Consider the following 20,884-nt stretch of genomic DNA (forward strand, 5'->3'; position numbering starts at 1 on the left):
GAATATATACTATATTATTGCTTGCATTCATTTAAATAAAATAATGTTGTATCTTCAAAGTGATTTGGTAGCTTTACCTGAGCCCAAATTTGGCCACCACACTACGCTATCTCCTCCTTTTCTAATCTTCCTGACAAAACCATAAAAAGGCAAGGATTTCATTTGGATATACTTGTTTTCACTCAGGCAAAAAATACTTCCTTATGTATATTTAAAGCTTCATGACATCAAGAATTGCCCATTAAAAGAATTGCTCAGGTAGTTCCATGCTTCTCCCAATTTTGTTGGGAATGATGTAAAGTTTCATAATGAAATCAATTTATTAATGGTTTTTCAGGGGTGGGGAAATCACTCAACAATCTTGAAAGAATCTTGAGTTTTGTTCTCTGTGTTCCTTCTAATGTCTGTCTTGATATTAACCCAGTTATTATGTTACTACTATGGAAAATCCAATGGAAAAGCCTAATTAAATCATATGGAAAACTGCTTGCTGAAAAATTAATATAGCCCTATTCCTGCAAAAAACACACAATTCTCAAAGAATACTAAGGTGAAAGACAAATTCATTCAAGTATGTATGTATACACAAACCCACAAACAGAAAAATCCAAGTAGTATTTGCTTGTTCAAAATTCCATCTTATTCCTTTTTTATTTCTTTTGTACTAAATGCTCTCTAGTGTTGAGATCAGGCCTCCATATAATTATATAGATTTTGGGGATGAAAATGCATCCCAGTAAACCACCACCAGAAGACAGGATAGAGAAAATCTCCACGGCCACCATGTACTTCCCTTTGGTACTCAGGTAGGTTGGGACAAAGGTCAACCAAACACTGCAGAAAACCAACATGCTGAAAGTGATGAACTTGGCTTCGTTGAAACTGTCTGGTAACTTCCTGGCTAGGAAGGCCACAGTGAAGCTGAGAAGAGCCAAGAGGCCCATGTAGCCTAAGACACAGTAAAACATGGTGATGGAGCCCTCATGACATTGTACGATGATTTCTTCAAGGAGTGTCTCCATGTCGAAATCTGGAAATGGGGGAGAAGTACTCAGCCAGATGGCACAAATACCAACTTGAATGAATGAGCAGAAGCAGATAATAGAATAGGCCAACCTTTGCCCCACCCATTTGTGGAATAGGCTTCCTGGCTTTGATGCTAGGAATGCTACAACAACTGTGGTAGTTTTGGCCAATAGAGAAGAGATTGCAATAGAGAAGATGATGCCGAATGTTGTTTGTTGGAGGAAACAAGTTGCCCTATTGGTTTGTCCAATGAACAGAAGTGAGCAAAGAAAACAGAGAAAGAGAGTGATAAGTAGAATATAGGTGAGGTTGCGATTGTTGGCTTTGACAATGGGAGTGTTCCATTGCTTAATGAAAATTGCAAGTATAAGACCTGTGCAGAAGGAAAGGAAAAGAGCCAGAGACACTAGAGTAATGCCCAGTGGCTCTTTGAAGGAGAGGTAGTTCAGTGTCTTTGGAATGCACTTGTTATGAGCTTGGTTTGGAAATTCATCTTCTGAACAACTGTCACAATTCTCCATGTCTGAAAAAAAGGAAAGAGCTTCTGAACAGACTCAAACTTTTAAAAAGTTTCAGAGTTGCTTTTCAGGTTTTCCCTGCAATCTAAGTGTTTCCTAAATTGTTTTGTAATTCTGTATTCAACCTACATTTTAAAAATGAGTATTGTGGAGAAACACTATTTAGATTTTTTCTACATTTCAATGTTCTTGGATTTTTGGAGTGCATTAGGTTTTATAGCATTTCTGAACAACAGAACAGCATGTTTCATTTTCTAGTAGGAAAGAGAAAGGATATGCTTGACACTTTAGATCCTGAAAAACCTGCAGTAGCAACAGAGCAGCGGTCCCCAACCTTTATGACTTGGCAGCCCAGTTGGCGGGAGGGAAGAGGGGAACTGGACTGGAGTAGGAATTGGGCAATGCGCATGTATGCAGCTTGACCTGCACAAGTGATGGGCCTACATGCGTGCATGTGAGTGCCTGCTGGCCCACCACTTGCACAAGTTGAGCTGCGCACTCTTAAGTGCCCATTGGTTTGCCACTGGTGCAATTTGATCTGCTTATGCATGCACTCCAGCCAGGCACTTGTGCAGCCAAATTCTGAATAGGCCATGACTTGATAGTTGGCCATGGCCCATGGGTTGTGGATCCCTGCACTAGAGGATAGGACAGGGGTGTCAAACTGCCGGCCTGTGGGCCAGACGCGTCATCGGGAAACCACGCCCACCTCATTGATGGCAATGGCAAAAAAGCTTTGATATGTTGTGCAATGTTACATGCCGTTGCGAGTTTGACATGTCTGGGATAGGACAACTGGAACTGTACTACTTGATTGCTGCTTCCTTTATGTGAGGTGCCTTATCATTTGGATTAGACTCAACTTCAAGGATAGAGAGATGGGGCAGAGGACATCACTGATGTCTCTTCTTTTTCCTCATTTGTGCTGCATCAATACAACAAGAAATAATGTTGAGGAATTTTTTTTAACTGAGATATAGGCTTTCAGACCTGCGTCTGTTGGGATGCCATGAGTCTTACCCATTTGTGTGGATATCATCTTTTCTGGACACGGAGCACAAGTGTAGCAGCAAAATTTCCATCCTTCGATCTTGTTCTTTCTTTTTCCAAGAGGACAAGGGTCATTACATAATGAAAGAGGAGGCAGCTGTCCCCAATAACGAAGTCAATATTAATGTTTTGTTCATGTTTTTGTGTTACAGCCAATGAATAAGATCAGGACTCTTGATAATTATTTCTGCCATGTAACAGACAATTTAACTTTGAAAATATTGCCAGAACCTGGAACAGAGCCTGGATTATTTTCCCCTTTATTCTCCGTTTAAGGTGCTGGTTACTACCTCTAAAGCCTAAGAAGACATATGGCCTGGTTATATGATGTACTTCCTGTCCCACATAGTATTTGTCTGGTTGGATCGATCTAATAGGATTGGCTCACTTCAGGCCCCATCAATTAAATGATAACATTTATAGGCAGCCTGAAAGAGCATGTTCTCTTTAGCAGCATCTGCCTTTTTGAATGTGGCACCTCCCAAATTCGAACACTAGTCTGTTTCAAAGGTGTCTGAAGCTATGGTGTTTGCCCAGGCCTTTGGCAAAGTTGATTGATGCCCCTTCCTCCCCCCCCCCTTGTTTCGATCTGGTGCATTCTCTCTATCAAGTCTGTTGTTTTGTGTTGTTCTTGTTTCTTTATATTTTTTCTCGTTTTTAAATTCTTTTAACAATCTGTAAACTATCCAGGGTGACTACTGTGTTTCCCCAAACATAAAAACCTGTCTTATTATTATTATTTTTTTGCTTCCAAAAGAGGCACCAGCTCTTATTTCCTGCTGAGATTGGAACTCCAGCCTGCATTTCATAGTCAAAGGCCTTTCTGGAAGGCCACTACATCAGAGAACTATGGAAATCCATAGCTCAATTCTCAGCTGCAGTGGCCTTCCAGAAAGGCCTCTGAGTGCGAAATGCAGACCGGGAAATGCCACAGAAGAAGGGGGCTGGCAAGGAGAGGCAGGTGTCGATTCATGAGAGCCCTGGTAAGTGGGTGCGGGGTGCGTGGGGCAGCTGCATCCTCCACTGCTGCCCTGGCTTGATTTTTAGGCATGCACCTCTCCCCAAAACAAGGATTTATTTTCAGGGTAGGTCTTACTTTTGGGGAAACATGGTATATATTATCCATCTGTCATCTCTTTGTTTGTCTGTCTGTCTATACTCCCCCCCCACATTTTAGACCACTGATCTCCCATACAGAGCCCATGCTATTGTTATGATACCTGAGTGAATCCATGATGCCACTGGATTTTGTTTTGATGAATAAGGAAGGATTCTCCAGGAGGAGCATGCGGATCTATTTCTCCAACTGGGATGTTGATATAGGAGTTGTTTGGGAAAGTAACCAAATTTACAATGTCAAATCCAGCATCTAGTGCTCCATCTTCATTTAATTTAATTTCATCTCCAGCATTGTTGTTGAAGGAAATTCTCTGCAGAAATGAATGGAGCTTGCAGAAGAAAAAGCATAAGAGTTAAAGGGAAACAGATAAGTTTCCTAAAGGGCCCCAAAAAACAGCCTTTTTAAAATTTGGACAATTTCTTCCCTGAGAATAAAGAGGACTGAAACAGTCTCATTTTTATACTGGACCATAGTCTACCTAACAGACTAAAATATGTTGGTTTTCTTCAGTGACAATTGAGAAAGGTAGTTTGAAAAGAGCAAGAAGAAGCTAATGGAAGAAAATTACTGCAGAGAAGTAGAAAGGCAGAAGTATGTTAAAGACCAATTTTGTTGGTGTGAAAGAAGGAAAAAGCTGAGATATGTAGGCAAAGGACAATACCTTCAGTGGATCAATATTTGTAATGTATTAATCTTAAAGAAAGATAAACATCAGTGATGTTTAGATAGCTGGTCTATAATGATCTGTTGACTCATTAAGTCCTGGCACTCTGTTGTAACCAAGGAGAACATTTCAAAAGAGCATTGAGAAAGAGAAAATCTTACCTGCCAGGATTCTACAATCTTTGATCGCACTTGATCCCTGCCCCTTTGTATGTTCTGATCAGTCTTCATATGTTCTGTTTGAGCAGCATGTAATGCTTGAGCCACAGCATAGACAGCATTATAGATACTGTAACTATGGCCAAGTATGCTGGTTTCAAAGAAGGGTGCAAGAAGGTTCTCCAGTCTTTCTTCTCCAGTACACCCCCCATCTCCAGAAGTACCTTTGTTTGGTATTGAGCAGCTAAAAGCTTGGTTCCAAAAATCATTCATAAAGCCATCTTGATTTGCCCCAGAAGGGGTGACAGTCTGTATATATGGTTGGAAACCTGGAAGTTCCTTTTTGCTAACTGAGAAGGAAATGGCCCCATGGAATAGTTGCATATCAAACTTCCTTTGGAAGGAATGTAATGTGAAATCATTTTGTGCCATTGTAATCCACACTTTTTGTGTGGAAACTTTCTGTGTAGAATCAAAAGACGTTGGAAAAAAAAATGGGATTCCTAGTAGAATAGAGGCCAGCCACATAAAGACTGTATTTTCCCCATGTATAATAACTGCATTTGCTCTTTTCTCTGTGAACAAAGTAATGTGCCTCAAACATTGTTCAACCAAGTCAAATACTTCGGAAGATTGTAAATTTCTCTCAACCCTTTCAGTAAATTCAGAGCAGATTTTATTTTGCGAGAGCATGGGTTCCAGAGTCTGTATGAAATGTTCTCCATGTTTGTCATCTACAATGACAAGTCCTACCCACTGCCATCCAAAATACAGGAGGAGCTGAATTAAACCCTCATACTGGAGAGCTTCATCAGGGGCCATGCGATAAAAAGGGGGGAAACGTGATTCAGCAGTCACTACCATTTGAAATGAGCCATATGAAATCTAAAAGAAAGAAAGAAGGAATAAGAGAAAGAGAGAATTATACAGAAAGAGAATGTATGGATGGATATATTCCATTTTAATTGATTTAAACCACTTTATTTTTCAAAATATGGTTGTTTAATACATAGATTTGGTTTAGAGACCTCCCCAAAAGGGAGATATTCTTTTTGAATCTTATCTGTCTATCTATCTATCTATCTATCTATCTATCTATCTATCTATCTATCTATCTATCTATCTATCTATCTAACATCATCATCATCATCATCATCATCATCTTTATCATCATCTCAAGCCTTCTTCTTGAAGATGTCGTAAGTATTTGAATTTAAAGAATCAAATCTTTAGTTCTTCCTAGGTCAACATTTCTTCCACGTATTGTCCTCCACATTTTATAAAATCCAAATGTTTGTGCACATTATGCTTAAAATATATAAATTGATAATAATGAGGCAGTGAATGACAGCTAGCATATCCCTGCAAATTCCAACAACTATGCACTAAAATTCTGTATGTTTCGATTCATCTTACTGGAAGAAGCGATATACTGAAGAGAAACATGGATTAATCCAAGTCCGCACTTTATCCTAATTACTTTACTTCTCTTTACTCTAATTTCTTTACATCTCTTTACTGATATACCATCAAGCTGCTTCTTGAAGGGGAAATCAAGAGGAGACCATCTGTATGATTGTTGTAATTTTGAGATCTTTATTTATTGGTCCAACCTGTGGGATCTTGAAAAGCTGCAAAATTTCTGCCATGCGTATGGATGTTTCAGGACTCATCCCTCCAATGATTCCCATAACTTTCTTTTCAGTTCCACAAATATAGTTGGGGACAATTTTATGCAACTTAAAAAGCAGGTCCAGAATGGCACGATAGGTCATTAGTGCATTGGAGTAGCTGTCATAGATGTGGAATCCAAGAGTGAAGTTGGGCAAGATGTGAGGATCCTTGTTGATTTCTTTCACAGCAAACACTAAAGCCAAGACATGTTGGTAAAACTTGGTTATTACACTGTAAAAAAAGTAACTTGTTTCAAAAGAGAACTGCGCCATGCATTATATAGTTAGAAAGAGATAAACAATGTCAAAAATATTACGAGAAACACACATTGACAAGAGAAATATGCTGAAATTCACAGTTTTATTACTCAAGGTTCATCTCCTACATTAAGTCTTTTGTTTAATTGTATCCCTTAACAGATATTTAAATTGATAACCCAGAAAGGTTGCAATGGATAACTTATATACCCAGAAATTTTAAAGGACATAGTTGCATTCTCTTGGAATAATTGGAGGAACCATGAAAAACTTTAGAGAAGGAAGACAGGATAATATTCAAGAAATATGTGAATAGTTGTCATGTAGAAGAGATCTATGGAAGAAATCCCATTTTTCCTGCCCTTAAAAAGGAGAGACTATATTCATGTTAAACTTTCCATGCAAGTTTTGGTCTTTATAAATCTTCATTAATTCTATAATGGCAGAAAAAGGAGTTTCTGCCTGAGCAGGTTGCTGGACTAGATGACCTTCAATGTCCATTCCAACTATGTGATTCTGTTATTTGGTTAAAATATTCATCTTTGTAATGAAAATAATACCTGTACAATTTTTTGAAATAGGACCGCTGGACCACTAACATCTAATTAATACATGAAAAAATAGAGACATGGTATTAATAACTAGTGCCACCCCAAGGTTTTGGAAATGACTCTTTATTCCACAGTCAATGTCCATATTTAAAATATTATAGTGCCTTTTATGTTATGGTGAATTAGGGCTGGTTCTTTTACATCCAAGTTGGAAAAGGTTTCAGTTCTCAACAATATATCTGCTTGTCCTGGTCTATTGGCTTTTGGTTTAATTAGAAAATTAGATGTTGAATTAACAAATAATTTCTAATTACCAAGCTGCTGTTAAGGATATGTCCATCATACATTTATAATCATTAATAGAGGATGATGGAACCTCTTTGTTTTACAGAGATGGAAAGAACAGGGAAGGATTAGATTAAAATAAGCTAAGAGAGTGATTTCTTACAATGGGAAGTCAACCAATTCTTCAGAAGGATGTTTATCAAAAATAACTTTGGGGAATATGTAGTGAAGATGAGACATCAATGCACCAATGAGAAGGTCTCCGTCCTGGTGCCATTCCTGTGGAATTTGAATGGCTTCATCTCCAGTGCACTTAAGAGGTTGTACCTTCATGGCTAGTTCTGGAAATAGTAATAAGGCAATAATACCCAACATTCCTACTCATCTGGCTTCTCCTGTATTGCTGTTACCAGCAGTCTTGATTTAAACACGATACTATAGATAGTGAAACAACTGCTACCTTTGTTGAGATCTGTCTTAAGAATACTGCATGCTACATTCATTGATCTGATCCATTTTCTTCAGCCTCACTTATGTCTGGATTCTTGAGGTGTAAAGGACAGAGTTGCCCTTTGAGACTACTGCCTAATTATTAGGCCCTTTTTTCATTTGCAATTTAAAAGAGCACCAGCTGTGAAATTCTGTGAAACAGAATGTCAATGGTCTTGTAGAATTACTCCAAGATGGTGATCAGTTTATATTTCACATGTGTTGAGTAATGTAGCTAGTTTCCCATAGAGAAATCTGGGAAAATCTGTCCACTTTGGAATCGACTAGGCTTTAGTTGATCCAACAGTCTAAAAATATTAGTCCCAAATCCACAAGAACTATATATTTATGTTATGAATAGTAAACAGGTTGCAAATTCTGAGAACCCAAATTTATGGCAGCAGTACTCATATTGACCCTGTTGTGGCTAGGGAGCGCTTCAGTTTTGAGGAACAATATATGAGAAAATATATGTGTGTTCTGGGATTTGTCCCTGATAGTTCCTTCAGAAGCATCTTGAGAGCCATTAGAGGACTGACCTGGTGACTTAATCATCATGTCTGTGATAACTGGAGAGATGGTAATTTTATTAGTAGAAATTCTGGAGCAAACATGTTTATGAAATGCCATGGACTTGGGTATTGAGGACAGAATTATACTATATATATGAAATCTGTGGCCATATATTTTCTCTAAATCAATCAATCAAATCAAATCAAATCAAATCAATGAATCAATCAATCAATCTCACACAAAAACACACAGACACCCAGTGTCAAGTATTAGGCTCCTAAACTTTCACATATTGTGTAGTAAAATGGTTGCATTCATTAAAAAATGTCTAAGATGCCCCCAGTATATATGCACTGTGGAAAGTGCCTTGTAGGAAAACATTCACAACAAGCTGGATTGACCCAGGGTGGTGACAGGGACAAGGCTCAGTCAGGAAACTTTGGCCCAGAAAACCAAATTGTTTCTATTCACTGACTATATCCCAAAGATAATATGACTAAGAGTAGGAAGGGATAAATAATATTATGCACATGGATGGGTTTCTTTAAAATGTCTGTGGACATTCTGTCATCCAGGTCATAATTGTCTGAAAGTTGCTTTTTGAAAAAGCAACTGGACTGTTTTTTTTTCTTTGACGAAGAAGACGTTTTGCTTCTCATCTAAGAAGTTTCATCAGTTCTTGCTGGATGGTGGGGAGAAACAGTCTTTCTTTAAAATCTTCCAGTGTCACCTATAACTTCTTCTGCGTCAGCCTTTTCCTTTGTCTTACCTTTATGAATGCAAATCTGTATAAGCCCAGGTTTGCTTCTGCTTATGTGTGCTTAGCAAAGTATCAAAAGATTTGCTGGGGATCCAGAATATATACTATATTATTGCTTGCATTCATGTAAATAAAATAATGTTGTATCTTCAAAGTGATTTGGTAGCTTTACCTGAGCCCAAATTTGGCCACCACTCTACGCTATCTCCTCCTTTTCTAATCTTCCTGACAAAACCATAAAAAGGCAAGGATTTCATTTGGATATACTTGTTTTCACTCAGGCAAAAAATACTTCCTTATGTATATTTAAAGCTTCATGACATCAAGAATTTCCAATTAAAAGAATTGCTCAGGTAGTTCCATGCTTCTCCCAATTTTGTTGGGAATGATATAAAGTTTCATAATGACCTCAAATTGCCGGCCTATGGTGGCAAAAGTCAATTTATTAGTGGTTTTTAAGGGGTGGGGAAATAAGTAAACAACCTTCAAAGAACCTTGAGTTTTGTTCTCTGTGTTCCTTCTAATGTCTGTCTTGATATTAACCCAGTTATTATGTTACTACTATGGAAAATTAAATTAATCATATGGAAAACTGCTTGCTGAAAAATTAATACAGCCCAATCCTGCAAAAAACACACAATTCTCAAGAATACTAAGGTGAAAGACAAATTCATTCAAGTATGTATGTATACACAAACCCACAAACAGAAAAATCCAAGTAGTATTTTCTTGTTCAAAATTCCATCTTATTCCTTTTTTATTTCTTTTGTACTAAATGCTCTCTAGTGTTGAGATCAGGCCTCCATATAATTATATAGATTTTGGGGATGAAAATGCATCCCAGTAAACCACCACCAGAAGACAAGATAGAGAAAATCTCCACGGCCACCATGTACTTCCCTTTGGTACTCAGGTAGGTGGGGACAAAGGTCAACCAAACACTGCAGAAAACCAACATGCTGAAAGTGATAAACCTGGCTTCATTGAAACTGTCTGGTAACTTCCTGGCTAGGAAGGCCACAGTGAAGCTGAGAAGAGCCAAGAGGCCCATGTAGCCTAAGACACAGTAAAACATGGTGATGGAGCCTTCATGACATTGTACGATGATTTCTTCAAGGAGTGTCTCCATGTCGAAATCTGGAAATGGGGGAGAAGTACTCAGCCAGATGGCACAAATACCAGCTTGAATGAAGGAGCAGAAGCAGATAATAGAATAGGCCAATTTTTGCCCCATCCATTTGTGGAATAGGCTTCCTGGCTTTGATGCTAGGAATGCTACAACAACTGTGATAGTTTTAGCCAATAGAGAAGAGATTGCAATAGAGAAGATGATGCCAAATGTTGTTTGTTGAAGGAAACAAATTGCCCTATTGGTTTGTCCAATGAACAGAAGTGAGCAAAGAAAGCAGAGAAAGAGGGAGATAAGTAGAATATAGGTGAGGTTGCGATTGTTGGCTTTGACAATGGGAGTGTTCCATTGCTTAATGAAAATTGCAAGTACAAGACCTGTGCAGAAGGAAAGGAAAAGAGCCAGAGATACTAGAGTAATGCCCAGTGGCTCTTTGAAGGAGAGGTAATTCAGTGTCTTTGGAATGCACTTGTTGTGAGCTTGGTTTGGAAATTCATCTTCTGAACAACTGTCACAATTCTCCATGTCTGAAAAAAAGGAAAGAGTTTCTGAGCAGACTCAAACTTTTTAAAAGTTTCAGAGTTGCTTTTCAGGTTTTCCCTGCAATCTAAGTGTTTCCTAAATTGTTTTGTAATTCTGTATTCAACCTACATTTTAAAAATAGAGAAACACTATTTAGATTTTTTCTACATTTCAATGTTCTTGGCTTTTTGGAGTGCATTAGGTTTTATAGCATTTCTGAACAATAGAACAGCATGTCTCACTTTCTAGTAGGAAAGAGAAAGGATATGTTTGAAACTTTAGATCCTGAAAAACCTGCAGTAACAACAGAGCAGTGGTCTCCAACCTTTATGACTTGGTAGCCCAGTTGGTGGGAGGGAAGACCGGAACTGGACTGGAGTAGGAATTGGGCAATGCGCATGTATGCAGCTTGACCTGCACAAATGGTAGGCCTACATGCGTGCATGTGAGTGCCTGTTGGCCCACCACTTGCGCAAGTTGAGCTACACACTCTTAAGTGCCCATTGGTTTGTCACTGGTGCAATTTGATCTGCTTATGCATGCACTCCAGCCAGGCACTTGTGCAGCCAAATTCTGAATAGGCCATGACTTGATAGTGGGCCATGGCCCATGGGTTGTGGATCCCTGCACTAGAGGATAGGACAGGGGTATCAAACTGCCGGCTTGTGGTCCAGACGCATCATTGGGAAACCACACCCACCTCATTGCTGGCAATGGCAAAAAAGCTTTGATATGTTGTGCAATGTTACGTGCCGTTGCGAGTTTGACATGTCTGGGATAGGACAACTGGAACTGTACTACTTGATTGCTGCTTCCTTTATGTGAGGTGCCTTATCATTTGGATTAGACTCAACTTCAAGGATAGAAAGATGGGGTTGAGGACATCACTGATGTCTCTTCCTTTTCCTCATTTGTGCTGCATCAATACAGCAAGAAATAATGTTGAGGATTTTTTTTTTAAACTGGGATATAGGCTTTCAGACCTGTGTCTGTTGGGATGCCATGAGTCTTACCCATTTGTGTGGATATCATCTTTTCTGGACACGGAGCACAAGTGTAGCAGCAAAATTTCCATCCTTCGATCTTGTTCTTTCTTTTTCCAAGAGGACAAGGGTCATTACATAATGAGAGAGGAGGCAGCTGTCCCCAAATAAAGAAGTCAGTATTAATGTTTTGTTCATGTTTTTGTCTTACAGCCAATGAATAAGATCAGGACTCTTGATAATTATTTCTGCCATGTAACAGACAATTTAACTTTGAAAATATTGCCAGAACCTGGAACAGAGCCTGGATTATTTTCCCCTTTATTCTCCGTTCAAGGTGCTGGTTACTACCTCTAAAACCCAAGAAGACATATGGCCTGGTTATATGATGTACTTCCTGTCCCACATAGTATTTGTTTGGCTGGATCGATCTAATAGGATTGGCTCACTTCAGGCCCCATCAATTAAATCAGTGGTTCTCAACCTTTTTAATGCCGCGACCCCCAACCGGTCGTAAGTTGAGGACTACTCAACCGGTCGTAAGTCGAGGACTATTCAACTGGTGCAGCACTGTTTGCAGAATGGGACTTTTGGCGGGCTCAGCAGGGCAGAGACAGCCTGGACAATTCCTATTGGCTTTCAAAAGCCAATAGAATAAAAGGGAGTAGCACAGCTAAGGAAAAGGGGAAAAAATGGCAGACTGCGTTGTTTGGTGACCCCCGTGAAATGGTCGTTCGACCCCAAATGGGGTCCTGACCCACAGGTTGAGAACCACTGAATTAAATGATCATTTATAGGGAGCCTGAAAGCCTCTTTAGCAGCATCTGCCTTTTTGAATGTGGCACCTCCCAAATTCGAACTCTAGTCTGTTTCAAAGGTGGCAAAGTTGATTGATGCTCCTTCCTTTTTTCTCCCCTTGTTTCGATCTGGTGCATTCTCTCTATCAAGTCTGTGATTTTGTGTTGTTCTTGTTTCTTTATATTTTTTCTTGTTTTTAAATTCTTTTAACAATCTTTAAACTACCCAGAGTGACTACTGTGTTTCCCCTCAAATAAGAACCTGTCTTATTTTTTTTTTTTGCTTCCAAAAGAGGCACCAGCTCTTATTTCCTGCTGAGATTGGAACTCCAGCCTGCATTTCACAGTCAAAGGCCTTTCTGGAAGGCCACTGCAGCAGAGAACTGAGCTATGGAAATCCATAGCTCAATTCTCAGCTGCAGTGGCCTTCCGGAAAGGCCTCTGAGTGCGAATTGCAGACTGGGAAACAACGCAGAAGAAGGGGGCTGGCAAGGAGAGGCAGGTGTTGATTCATGAGAGCCCTGGTAAGTGGGTGCGGGGTCCGTGGGGCAGCTGCATCCTCCACTGCTGCCCTGGCTTGATTTTTAAGCATGCACCTCTCCCCAAAACAAGGGTTTATTTTCAGGGTAGGTCTTACTTTTGGGGAAACATGGTATATATTATCCATCTGTCATCTCTTTGTTTGTCTGTCTGTCTATACTCCCCCCACACATTTTAGACCACTGATCTCCCATACAGAGCCCATGCTATTGTTATGATACCTGAGTGAATCCATGATGCCACTGGATTTTGTCTTGATGAATAAGGAAGGATTCTCCAGGAGGAGCATGCGGATCTATTTCTCCAACTGGGATGTTGATATAGGAGTTGTTTGGGAAAGTAACCAAATTTACAATGTCAAATCCAGCATCTAGTGCTCCATCTTCATTTAATTTAATTTCATCTCCAGCATTGTTGTTGAAGGAAATTCTCTGCAGAAACGAATGGAGCTTGCAGAAGAAAAAGCATAAGAGTTAAAGGGAAACAGATAAGTTTCCTAAAGGGCCCCCAAAAACAGCCTTTTTAAAATTTGGACAATTTCTTCCCTGAGAATAAAGAGGACTGAAACAGTCTCATTTTTATACTGGACCATAGTCCACCTAACAGACTAAAATATGTTGGTTTTCTTTAGTGACAATTGAGAAAGGTAGTTTGAAAAGAGCAAGAAGAAGCTAATGGAAGAAAATTACTGCAGAGAAGTAGAAAGGCAGAAGTATGTTAAAGACCAATTTTGTTGGTGTGAAAGAAGGAAAAAGCTGAGATATGTAGGCAAAGGACAATACCTTCAGTGGATCAATATTTGTAATGTATTAATCTTGAAGAAAGATAAACATCAGTGATGTTTAGATAGCTGGTCTATAATGATCTGTTGACTCATTAAGTCCTGGCACTCTGTTGTAACCAAGGAGAACATTTCAAAAGAGCATTGAGAAAGAGAAAATCTTACCTGCCAGGATTCTACAATCTTTGATCGCACTTGATCCCTGCCCCTTTGTATGTTCTGATCAGTCTTCATATGTTCTGTTTGAGCAGCATGTAATGCTTGAGCCACAGCATAGACAGCATTATAGATACTGTAACTATGGCCAAGTATGCTGGTTTCAAAGAAGGGTGCAAGAAGGTTCTCCAGTCTTTCTTCTCCAGTACACTCCCCATCTCCAGAAGTACCTTTGTTTGGTATTGAGCAGCTAAAAGCTTGGTTCCAAAAATCATTCATAAAGCCATCTTGATTTGCCCCAGAAGGGGCGACAGTCTGTATATATGGTTGGAAACCTGGAAGTTCCTTTTTGCTAACTGAGAAGGAAATGGCCCCATGGAATAGTTGCATATCAAACTTCCTTTGGAAGGAATGTAATGTGAAATCATTTTGTGCCATTGTAATCCACACTTTTCGTGTGGAAACTTTCTGTGTAGAATCAAAAGACGTTGGAAAAAAAAATGGGATTCCTAGTAGAATAGAGGCCAGCCACATAAAGACTGTATTTTCCCCATGTATAATAACTGCATTTGCTCTTTTCTCTGTGAACAAAGTAATGTGCCTCAAACATTGTTCAACCAAGTCAAATACTTCGGAAGAATGTAAATTTCTCTCAACCCTTTCAGTAAATTCAGAGCAGATTTTATTTTGCGAGAGCATGGGTTCCAGAGTTTGTATGAAATGTTCTCCATGTTTGTCATCTACAATGACAAGTCCTACCCACTGCCATCCAAAATACAGGAGGAGCTGAATTAAACCCTCATACTGGAGAGCTTCATCAGGGGCCATGCGATAAAAAGGGGGGAAACGTGATTCAGCAGTCACTACCATTTGAAATGAGCCATATGAAATCTAAAAGAAAGAAAGAAGGAATAAGAGAAAGAGAGAATTATACGGAAAGAGAATGTATGGATGGGTATATTCCATTTTAATTGATTTAAACCACTTTATTTTTCAAAATATGGTTGTTTAATACATAGATTTGGTTTAGAGATCTCCCCAAAAGGGAGATATTCTTTTTGAATCTTATATGTCTGTCTGTCTGTCTGTCTGTCTATCTATCTATCTATCTATCTATCTATCTATCTATCTATCTATCTATCTAACATCATCATCATCATCATCTTTATCATAATCTCAAGTCTTCTTCTTGAAGATAACGTAAGTATTTGAATTTAAAGAATCAAATCTTTAGTTCTTCCTAGGTCAACATTTCTTCCACGTATTGTCCTCCACATTTTATAAAATCCAAATGTTTGTGTACGTTATGTTTAAAATATATAAATTGATAATAATGAGGCAGTTAATGACAGCTAGCATATCCCTGCAAATTCCAACAACTATGCACTAAAATTCTGTATGTTTCGATTCATCTTACTGGAAGAAGCGATATACTGAAGAGAAACATGGATTAATCCAAGTCCACACTTTATCCTAATTACTTTACTTCTCTTTACCCTAATTTCTTTACATCTCTTTACTGATATACCATCAAGCTGCTTCTTAAAGGGGAAATCAAGAGGAGACCATCTGTATGATTGTTGTAATTTTGAGATCTTTATTTATTGGTCCAACCTGTGGGATCTTGAAAAGCTGCAAAATTTCTGCCATGCGTATGGATGTTTCAGGACTCATCCCTCCAATGATTCCCATAACTTTCTTTTCAGTTCCACAAATATAGTTGGGGACAATTTTATGCAACTTAAAAAGCAGGTCCAGAGTGGTACGATAGGTCATTAGTGCATTGGAGTAGCTGTCATAGATGTGGAATCCAAGAGTGAAGTTGGGCAAGATGTGAGGATCCTTGTTGATTTCTTTCACAGCAAACACTAAAGCCAAGACGTGTTGGTAGAACTTAGTTATCACACTGTAAATAAAGTGACTTTCTTCAAAAGAGAATTGTGCCATGCATTATATAGTTAGAAAGAGATAACCAATGTCAAAAATATTATGAGAAACACATATTGAGAAGAGAAATATGCTGAAATTCACAGTTTTATGATTCAAAGTTCCTCTCCTACATTAAGTCTTTTGTTTAATTGTATCCTTTAAGAGATATTTAAATTGATAACCCAGGAAGGTTGCAATGGATAACTTATATACCCAGAAATTTTAAAGGACATGGTTGCATTCTCTTGGAATAATTGGAGGAACCATGAAAAACTTTAGAGAAGGAAGGCAGGATAACATTCCAGAAATACTGTATGTGAATAGTTGTCATGTAGAAGAGATCTGTTGAAGAAATCCCATTTTTCCTGCCCTTAAAAAAGAGAGACTATATTCATGTTAAGCTTTTCATGCAAGTTTTGGTCCTTTATAAACTTTCAACCAGTTCTATAATAGCACACAAATTACTTCATGCCTGAGCTGGATTAGAAGATCTTTAAGGCTCCTTCCCACTATGTGATTCTATTATTCTGTTAAAATTTCCATCTTATAATGAAAATACTTCTGTACAATCAGCTTAAGGGTATTTATTGTTGTAAAAACTAAACATTTTGCTCCTATATTTTAAACAAAATAATGGATAGCAGTAATTATTAAATTAACCCCAAAACTCTGAAGAGAAGACAGGTTACCAAGCTGGAAAAACAAAATGGGTTTATTTATTTTTTAATGAGAATCTGAGCTGAGTGGAACAAATTTATTAGTAAATATTAAAGGGGGATTTCAGTGATGAGGAACATAGAGCTGATGAACATAACCAAATATTTAGAAATTCATTTTTCCTTCCCCCATGAACTCTTTCTGCTCTTAAGAGGAGATAGTGAGTAGAAGAGGCCATAGTTCCTACTTGTATAAAGTTTTGTGTTTCAGTTTTGCATTTTTCTTTGAAAGGCTGTGATCTTTTGAAATAGGATAGGTGGACCACAAACACCTAATTAATATATGAAAAGATAGAGACACAGTATAAATAACTAGTGCCTCCCCAAGATTTTGGAAATGATTTTTCATTCCACAGTCAATGTCTATAGTTAAAACATTATAGTGCCTTTTATGTTATGGTGAATTAGGGCTGGTTCTTTTTCCTCTGTTGGAAGAGGTTTCAGTTCCCAACAGAATATCTGCTTGTCCTGGGCTTAATTAGAAAATAGGATGTTGGATTAGCAAATAATTAACAAAAAATTACCAAACTGCTGTTAAGGATATGTCCATGATACATTGATACTTATTAACAGAGTATGATGGAACTTCTCTGTTTTACAAAGTTGGAAAAAGAGAGCAACATTAGATTAAAATAAGTTAAGATAGTAATTTCTTACAGTGGGAAGTCAATCAATTCTTCAGAAGGATGTTTATCAAAAATAACTCTGGGGAACAAGTAGTGAACATGAGACATCAATCCACCAATGAGAAGGTCTCCGTCCTGGTGCCATTCCTGTGGAATTTGAATGGCTTCATCTCCAGTGCACTTAAGAGGTTGCACCTTCACGGCCAATTCTGGAAATAGTAATAAGGCAATAATATTCAACATTCCTGCTAATTTGGTCTATCCTATGTTGCTATTGCCAACAGCTGTGATACAAGCACGATACTATAGATAGTGAAACAACTGATACCTTTGTTGAGATCTGTTTTAAGAATATCTTATGTCTCATTCACTGATCTGATCCATTTTCTTCAGCCTCACTTATGTTTGGATGCTTGAAGTGTAAAGGACAGATTTGCCTATTGAGTCTACCATCTAATTATCAGCCTCTTTTTTTCATTTGCAGTTAAAAAGAGCACCAGCTATGAAGCTTTAGCAGAATGTCAATGGTCTTGTAGAAGTACTCTAAGATGGTGGTCAGTGTATATTTCACATGTGTAGAGTAATGTAGTTGGTTTCACATAGAGAAATCTGGGAGAATCTTTCAGCATTGGAATCGACTAGGCTTTGGTTGATCAACAGTCTAAAAATATTAGCCCCAGATTTGCAAGAACTATATACAGTATTTATGCTGTGAACAGCAAATAGATACCATATTCTGAGAATCCAAATTTATGGCAGCAGTTCTTATATTGACCCTGTCATTGCTGGGGAACCCTTCAACCAGTTTTGAGGAATGGCCCTTAGCAGGGAAGACAATATATTGGAAAATATATATCTATTCTGAGATTTGCCCTGATAATTCCTTCAGAAGCATTTTGAAAGCCTTTGGAGGATTGACCTGGTGACTTAATCATCATGTCTGTGATAATTGGAGAGATGGTAATTTTACTAGTAGAAATGCCAGAGCAAATATGTTTGTGAAGTGCCACAGAAACCTTTTTCTACTTGCTCTTGGGGATTGAGGTCAGAGTTATACTATGTATATGAAATCTGTGGCCATATATTTTCTCTAAATGAATAAATGAACAAACGAATGAATGAATGAATGAATCAACCAATCAATCAGTCTCTCTCACACACAAACACACACAGAGAGGCCAATTTTAGATTCCTAATTTTTAGCATTTTGTGGTAGTAAAATGGTCATATTCACTACCAAATGTATGAGATGTCCCCAATATATATAAACTGCTGAAAGTACCTTGTAAAAAAAAATGTTCACTACAAACTGACCATGGGTGGTGACAGGGACAAGACTTGATCAGGAACCAGCAGCCCAGAAAACTAATTTTTTTCTATTCACTGACCATATCGCAGAGATGGTATGACTAGTATGCTGATCTAGTAGGAAGGGTTAAATAATACGAGGGCAATTGGGAAATAAACCTCCTTTTGGTTATTAATGACAGACACTCACAGATACAGAACTTTTATTATACACATTAGAAAACTACAACATTACATAACTTTTCAACATAATTGCCATTCAAATTGAGGCACTTGTCATGTCTTACAAGGCTTGAAATTCCTTCTGCAAAAAAATCTCCCACCTGGGAATGAAGCCCCCTTGCAACAGGATCATGAACCCATTTGGTGTGTTTTGTGCTCCTCAGAAAGGAGTTTTGTTACCTACCAAGTACAGAACTTGCATTATCCCAAATTTTCTGTCACTACCTCATAAAATACAGTCTGAGAAATTTGGGGAAAGTGTAAAGAAAGAGCAGATATTGTAAACCAATGGACTTCACAGACCTTTTTGTCAATTTTCTGAATGAGTTCATTGCTGATTACAGATGGGCGGCCACTTATTGCCTCATTGTGCATGTCAGTTCGTCCATCTTTAAACATGTGACACCATTGATGTATGACACCTTCACTCATCATGTTTGGTCCATAAATATTACATAGTTCTCAAATCACAGGCATCGCTATCCCTGCCTATTTCTCGCACATGCTCAAACGGAGGTTTATTTCAGAATTTCCCTCGTATTATGCACATGAATGGGTTACTTTAAAATGTCTGTGGAGATTCTCAGCCATCCAGGTCACAGTTGCCTCAAAGTTGCTTTTTCAGAAAGCAACTGGACTGTTTTTTTTCTTTCAGAAAGAAGTAGACGTTTTGCTTTTCATAAAACAATTTCATCAGTTCTGGCTGACATGTGCTCAGAGAAGTATTAAAAGCTTTGCTGAGGATCCAGAATATACTATATTGTTGCTTATATGCATATAAATAAAAATATGTTGTATCTTCAAAGTGATTTGGTTGCTTTACCTGAGACCAATTTTGGCCATCACACTATGCTATCTCCTCCCTTTCTAATCTATCTGACAAAATCACACGAATGCAAAGGTTTCATCTGAATATACTTACTTTCTCCTAGGAAAAGAAATATTTCTTTTAAAGCTTTAAAGTTTAAAGCTTCATGGCACCAAGAATTGCCCATTAAAATAATTGCTCAACTGGAACCATGCATCTTCCACTTTGGCTGCCAGTGATGTAAAGAGTTTGGTAATGATTATATTATCAGCTTTGGTGGCAAAAGTCAATGGTGTTTAAGAAGACAGAAAACCACTGAAGAATCTAATGAATTTTGAAGCTTGTTCACAGCCTTTTTTTCCTAATGTCTATCTTGGTAGTGATCCAATATTTTTCTTACCACTGTTAAAAATCCCAGTGAAGAAAGTTAATTAAATCATATGGACAATTGCTTGATGGAAAATTAATATAGCCATAATCCCCCCAAAACACACAATCCATAAAGAATTCTAAGGTGAAAGACAAACTTAGTCAAACATGGATATGTATACAAACATTTACTCTCTCACACACAAACTCTCTCACTCTCTCTCTCTCACACACAGACAAATTGCTTGTTCAAAATTCAATCTTGTTCTTTTTCTATTTCTTATGTATTAAATGTTCTCTAGTGTTGAGCTCAGGCTTCCATATAATTATATAGATTTTGGGAGTGAAGATGCATCCCAGTAAACCAATACCGGAACACAAGATAGAGAAGATCTCCACAGCCACCATGTACTTTCCCTTTGTGCTCAGGTATGTGGGGACAAAGGTCAACCAAACACTGCAGAAAACCAACATGCTGAAAGTGATAAACTTGGCTTCATTGAAACTGTCTGGCAACTTCCTGGCTAGGAAGGCCACAGTGAAACTGAGAATAGCCAAGAGGCCCATGTAGCCCAAAACACAGTAAAACATGGTGATGGAGCCTTCATGACATTCCACTATGATTTCTCCAAGGAATGTCTCCATATCCAAATCTGGAAATGGGGGAGAAGTACCAAGCCAAATGGCACAAATACCAACTTGAATGAAGGAGCAGAACCAGATAATAGAATAGGCCAACTTTTGACCAAGCCATTTGTGGAATAGACTTCCTGGCTTTGATGCTAGGAATGCTACAACAACTGTGATAGTTTTGGCCAATACAGAAGAGATTGCAATAGAGAAGATGATGCCAAATGTTGTTTGTCGGAGGAGGCAGATCGCCTTATTAGTTTGTCCAATGAACAGAAGTGAGCAGAGGAAACAGAGAAAGAG

General features: G+C 38.2%; 2 protein-coding genes across 2 annotated transcripts; both read right to left on the reverse strand.

The window, feature by feature from the left end:
- Positions 1–650: 650 nt before the first annotated feature.
- LOC120317472 (vomeronasal type-2 receptor 116-like) lies at positions 651–6,482 on the reverse strand. The gene is made up of 4 exons (XM_039364125.1): positions 6,150–6,482; positions 3,815–4,024; positions 2,565–2,691; positions 651–1,549 (listed from the first exon to the last, which is right to left on the reverse strand). The coding sequence occupies exons 1-4, from the start codon at positions 6,480–6,482 to the stop codon at positions 651–653; spliced, it is 1,569 nt and encodes a 522-aa protein (XP_039220059.1).
- A 2,458-nt stretch (positions 6,483–8,940) lies between these two features.
- On the reverse strand, positions 8,941–20,596 carry LOC120317473 (vomeronasal type-2 receptor 116-like; the record flags this gene model as incomplete). Its single annotated transcript, XM_039364126.1, has 6 exons — positions 20,323–20,596; positions 15,588–15,841; positions 13,258–13,467; positions 11,730–11,856; positions 9,838–10,721; positions 8,941–8,964 (listed from the first exon to the last, which is right to left on the reverse strand). Coding segments are annotated over exons 1-6 (1,773 nt in total), but the record flags the coding sequence as incomplete, so codon positions are not given.
- Positions 20,597–20,884: the final 288 nt, after the last annotated feature.

This window comes from Crotalus tigris, unplaced genomic scaffold (genome assembly GCF_016545835.1).
Source record: "Crotalus tigris isolate CLP2741 ecotype Arizona unplaced genomic scaffold, ASM1654583v1 scf7180000019652.295055, whole genome shotgun sequence".
In the NCBI taxonomy this organism is placed as follows: domain Eukaryota; kingdom Metazoa; phylum Chordata; class Lepidosauria; order Squamata; family Viperidae; genus Crotalus; species Crotalus tigris.

What these genes read in the sequence shown, in the direction of transcription:
- LOC120317472 (XM_039364125.1), bottom strand. Translation starts at nt 6,482, where the DNA reads ATGGCGCAGTTCTCTTTTGAAACAAGTTACTTTTTTTACAGTGTAATA. An exon ending in GGCATCATGGATTCACTCAG is followed by an intron (nt 2,692 to 3,814) that starts GTATCATAACAA and finishes TATTGGGGACAG; the next exon opens with CTGCCTCCTCTTTCATTATG. An exon ending in GATGATATCCACACAAATGG is followed by an intron (nt 1,550 to 2,564) that starts GTAAGACTCATG and finishes CCTTTTTTTCAG; the next exon opens with ACATGGAGAATTGTGACAGT.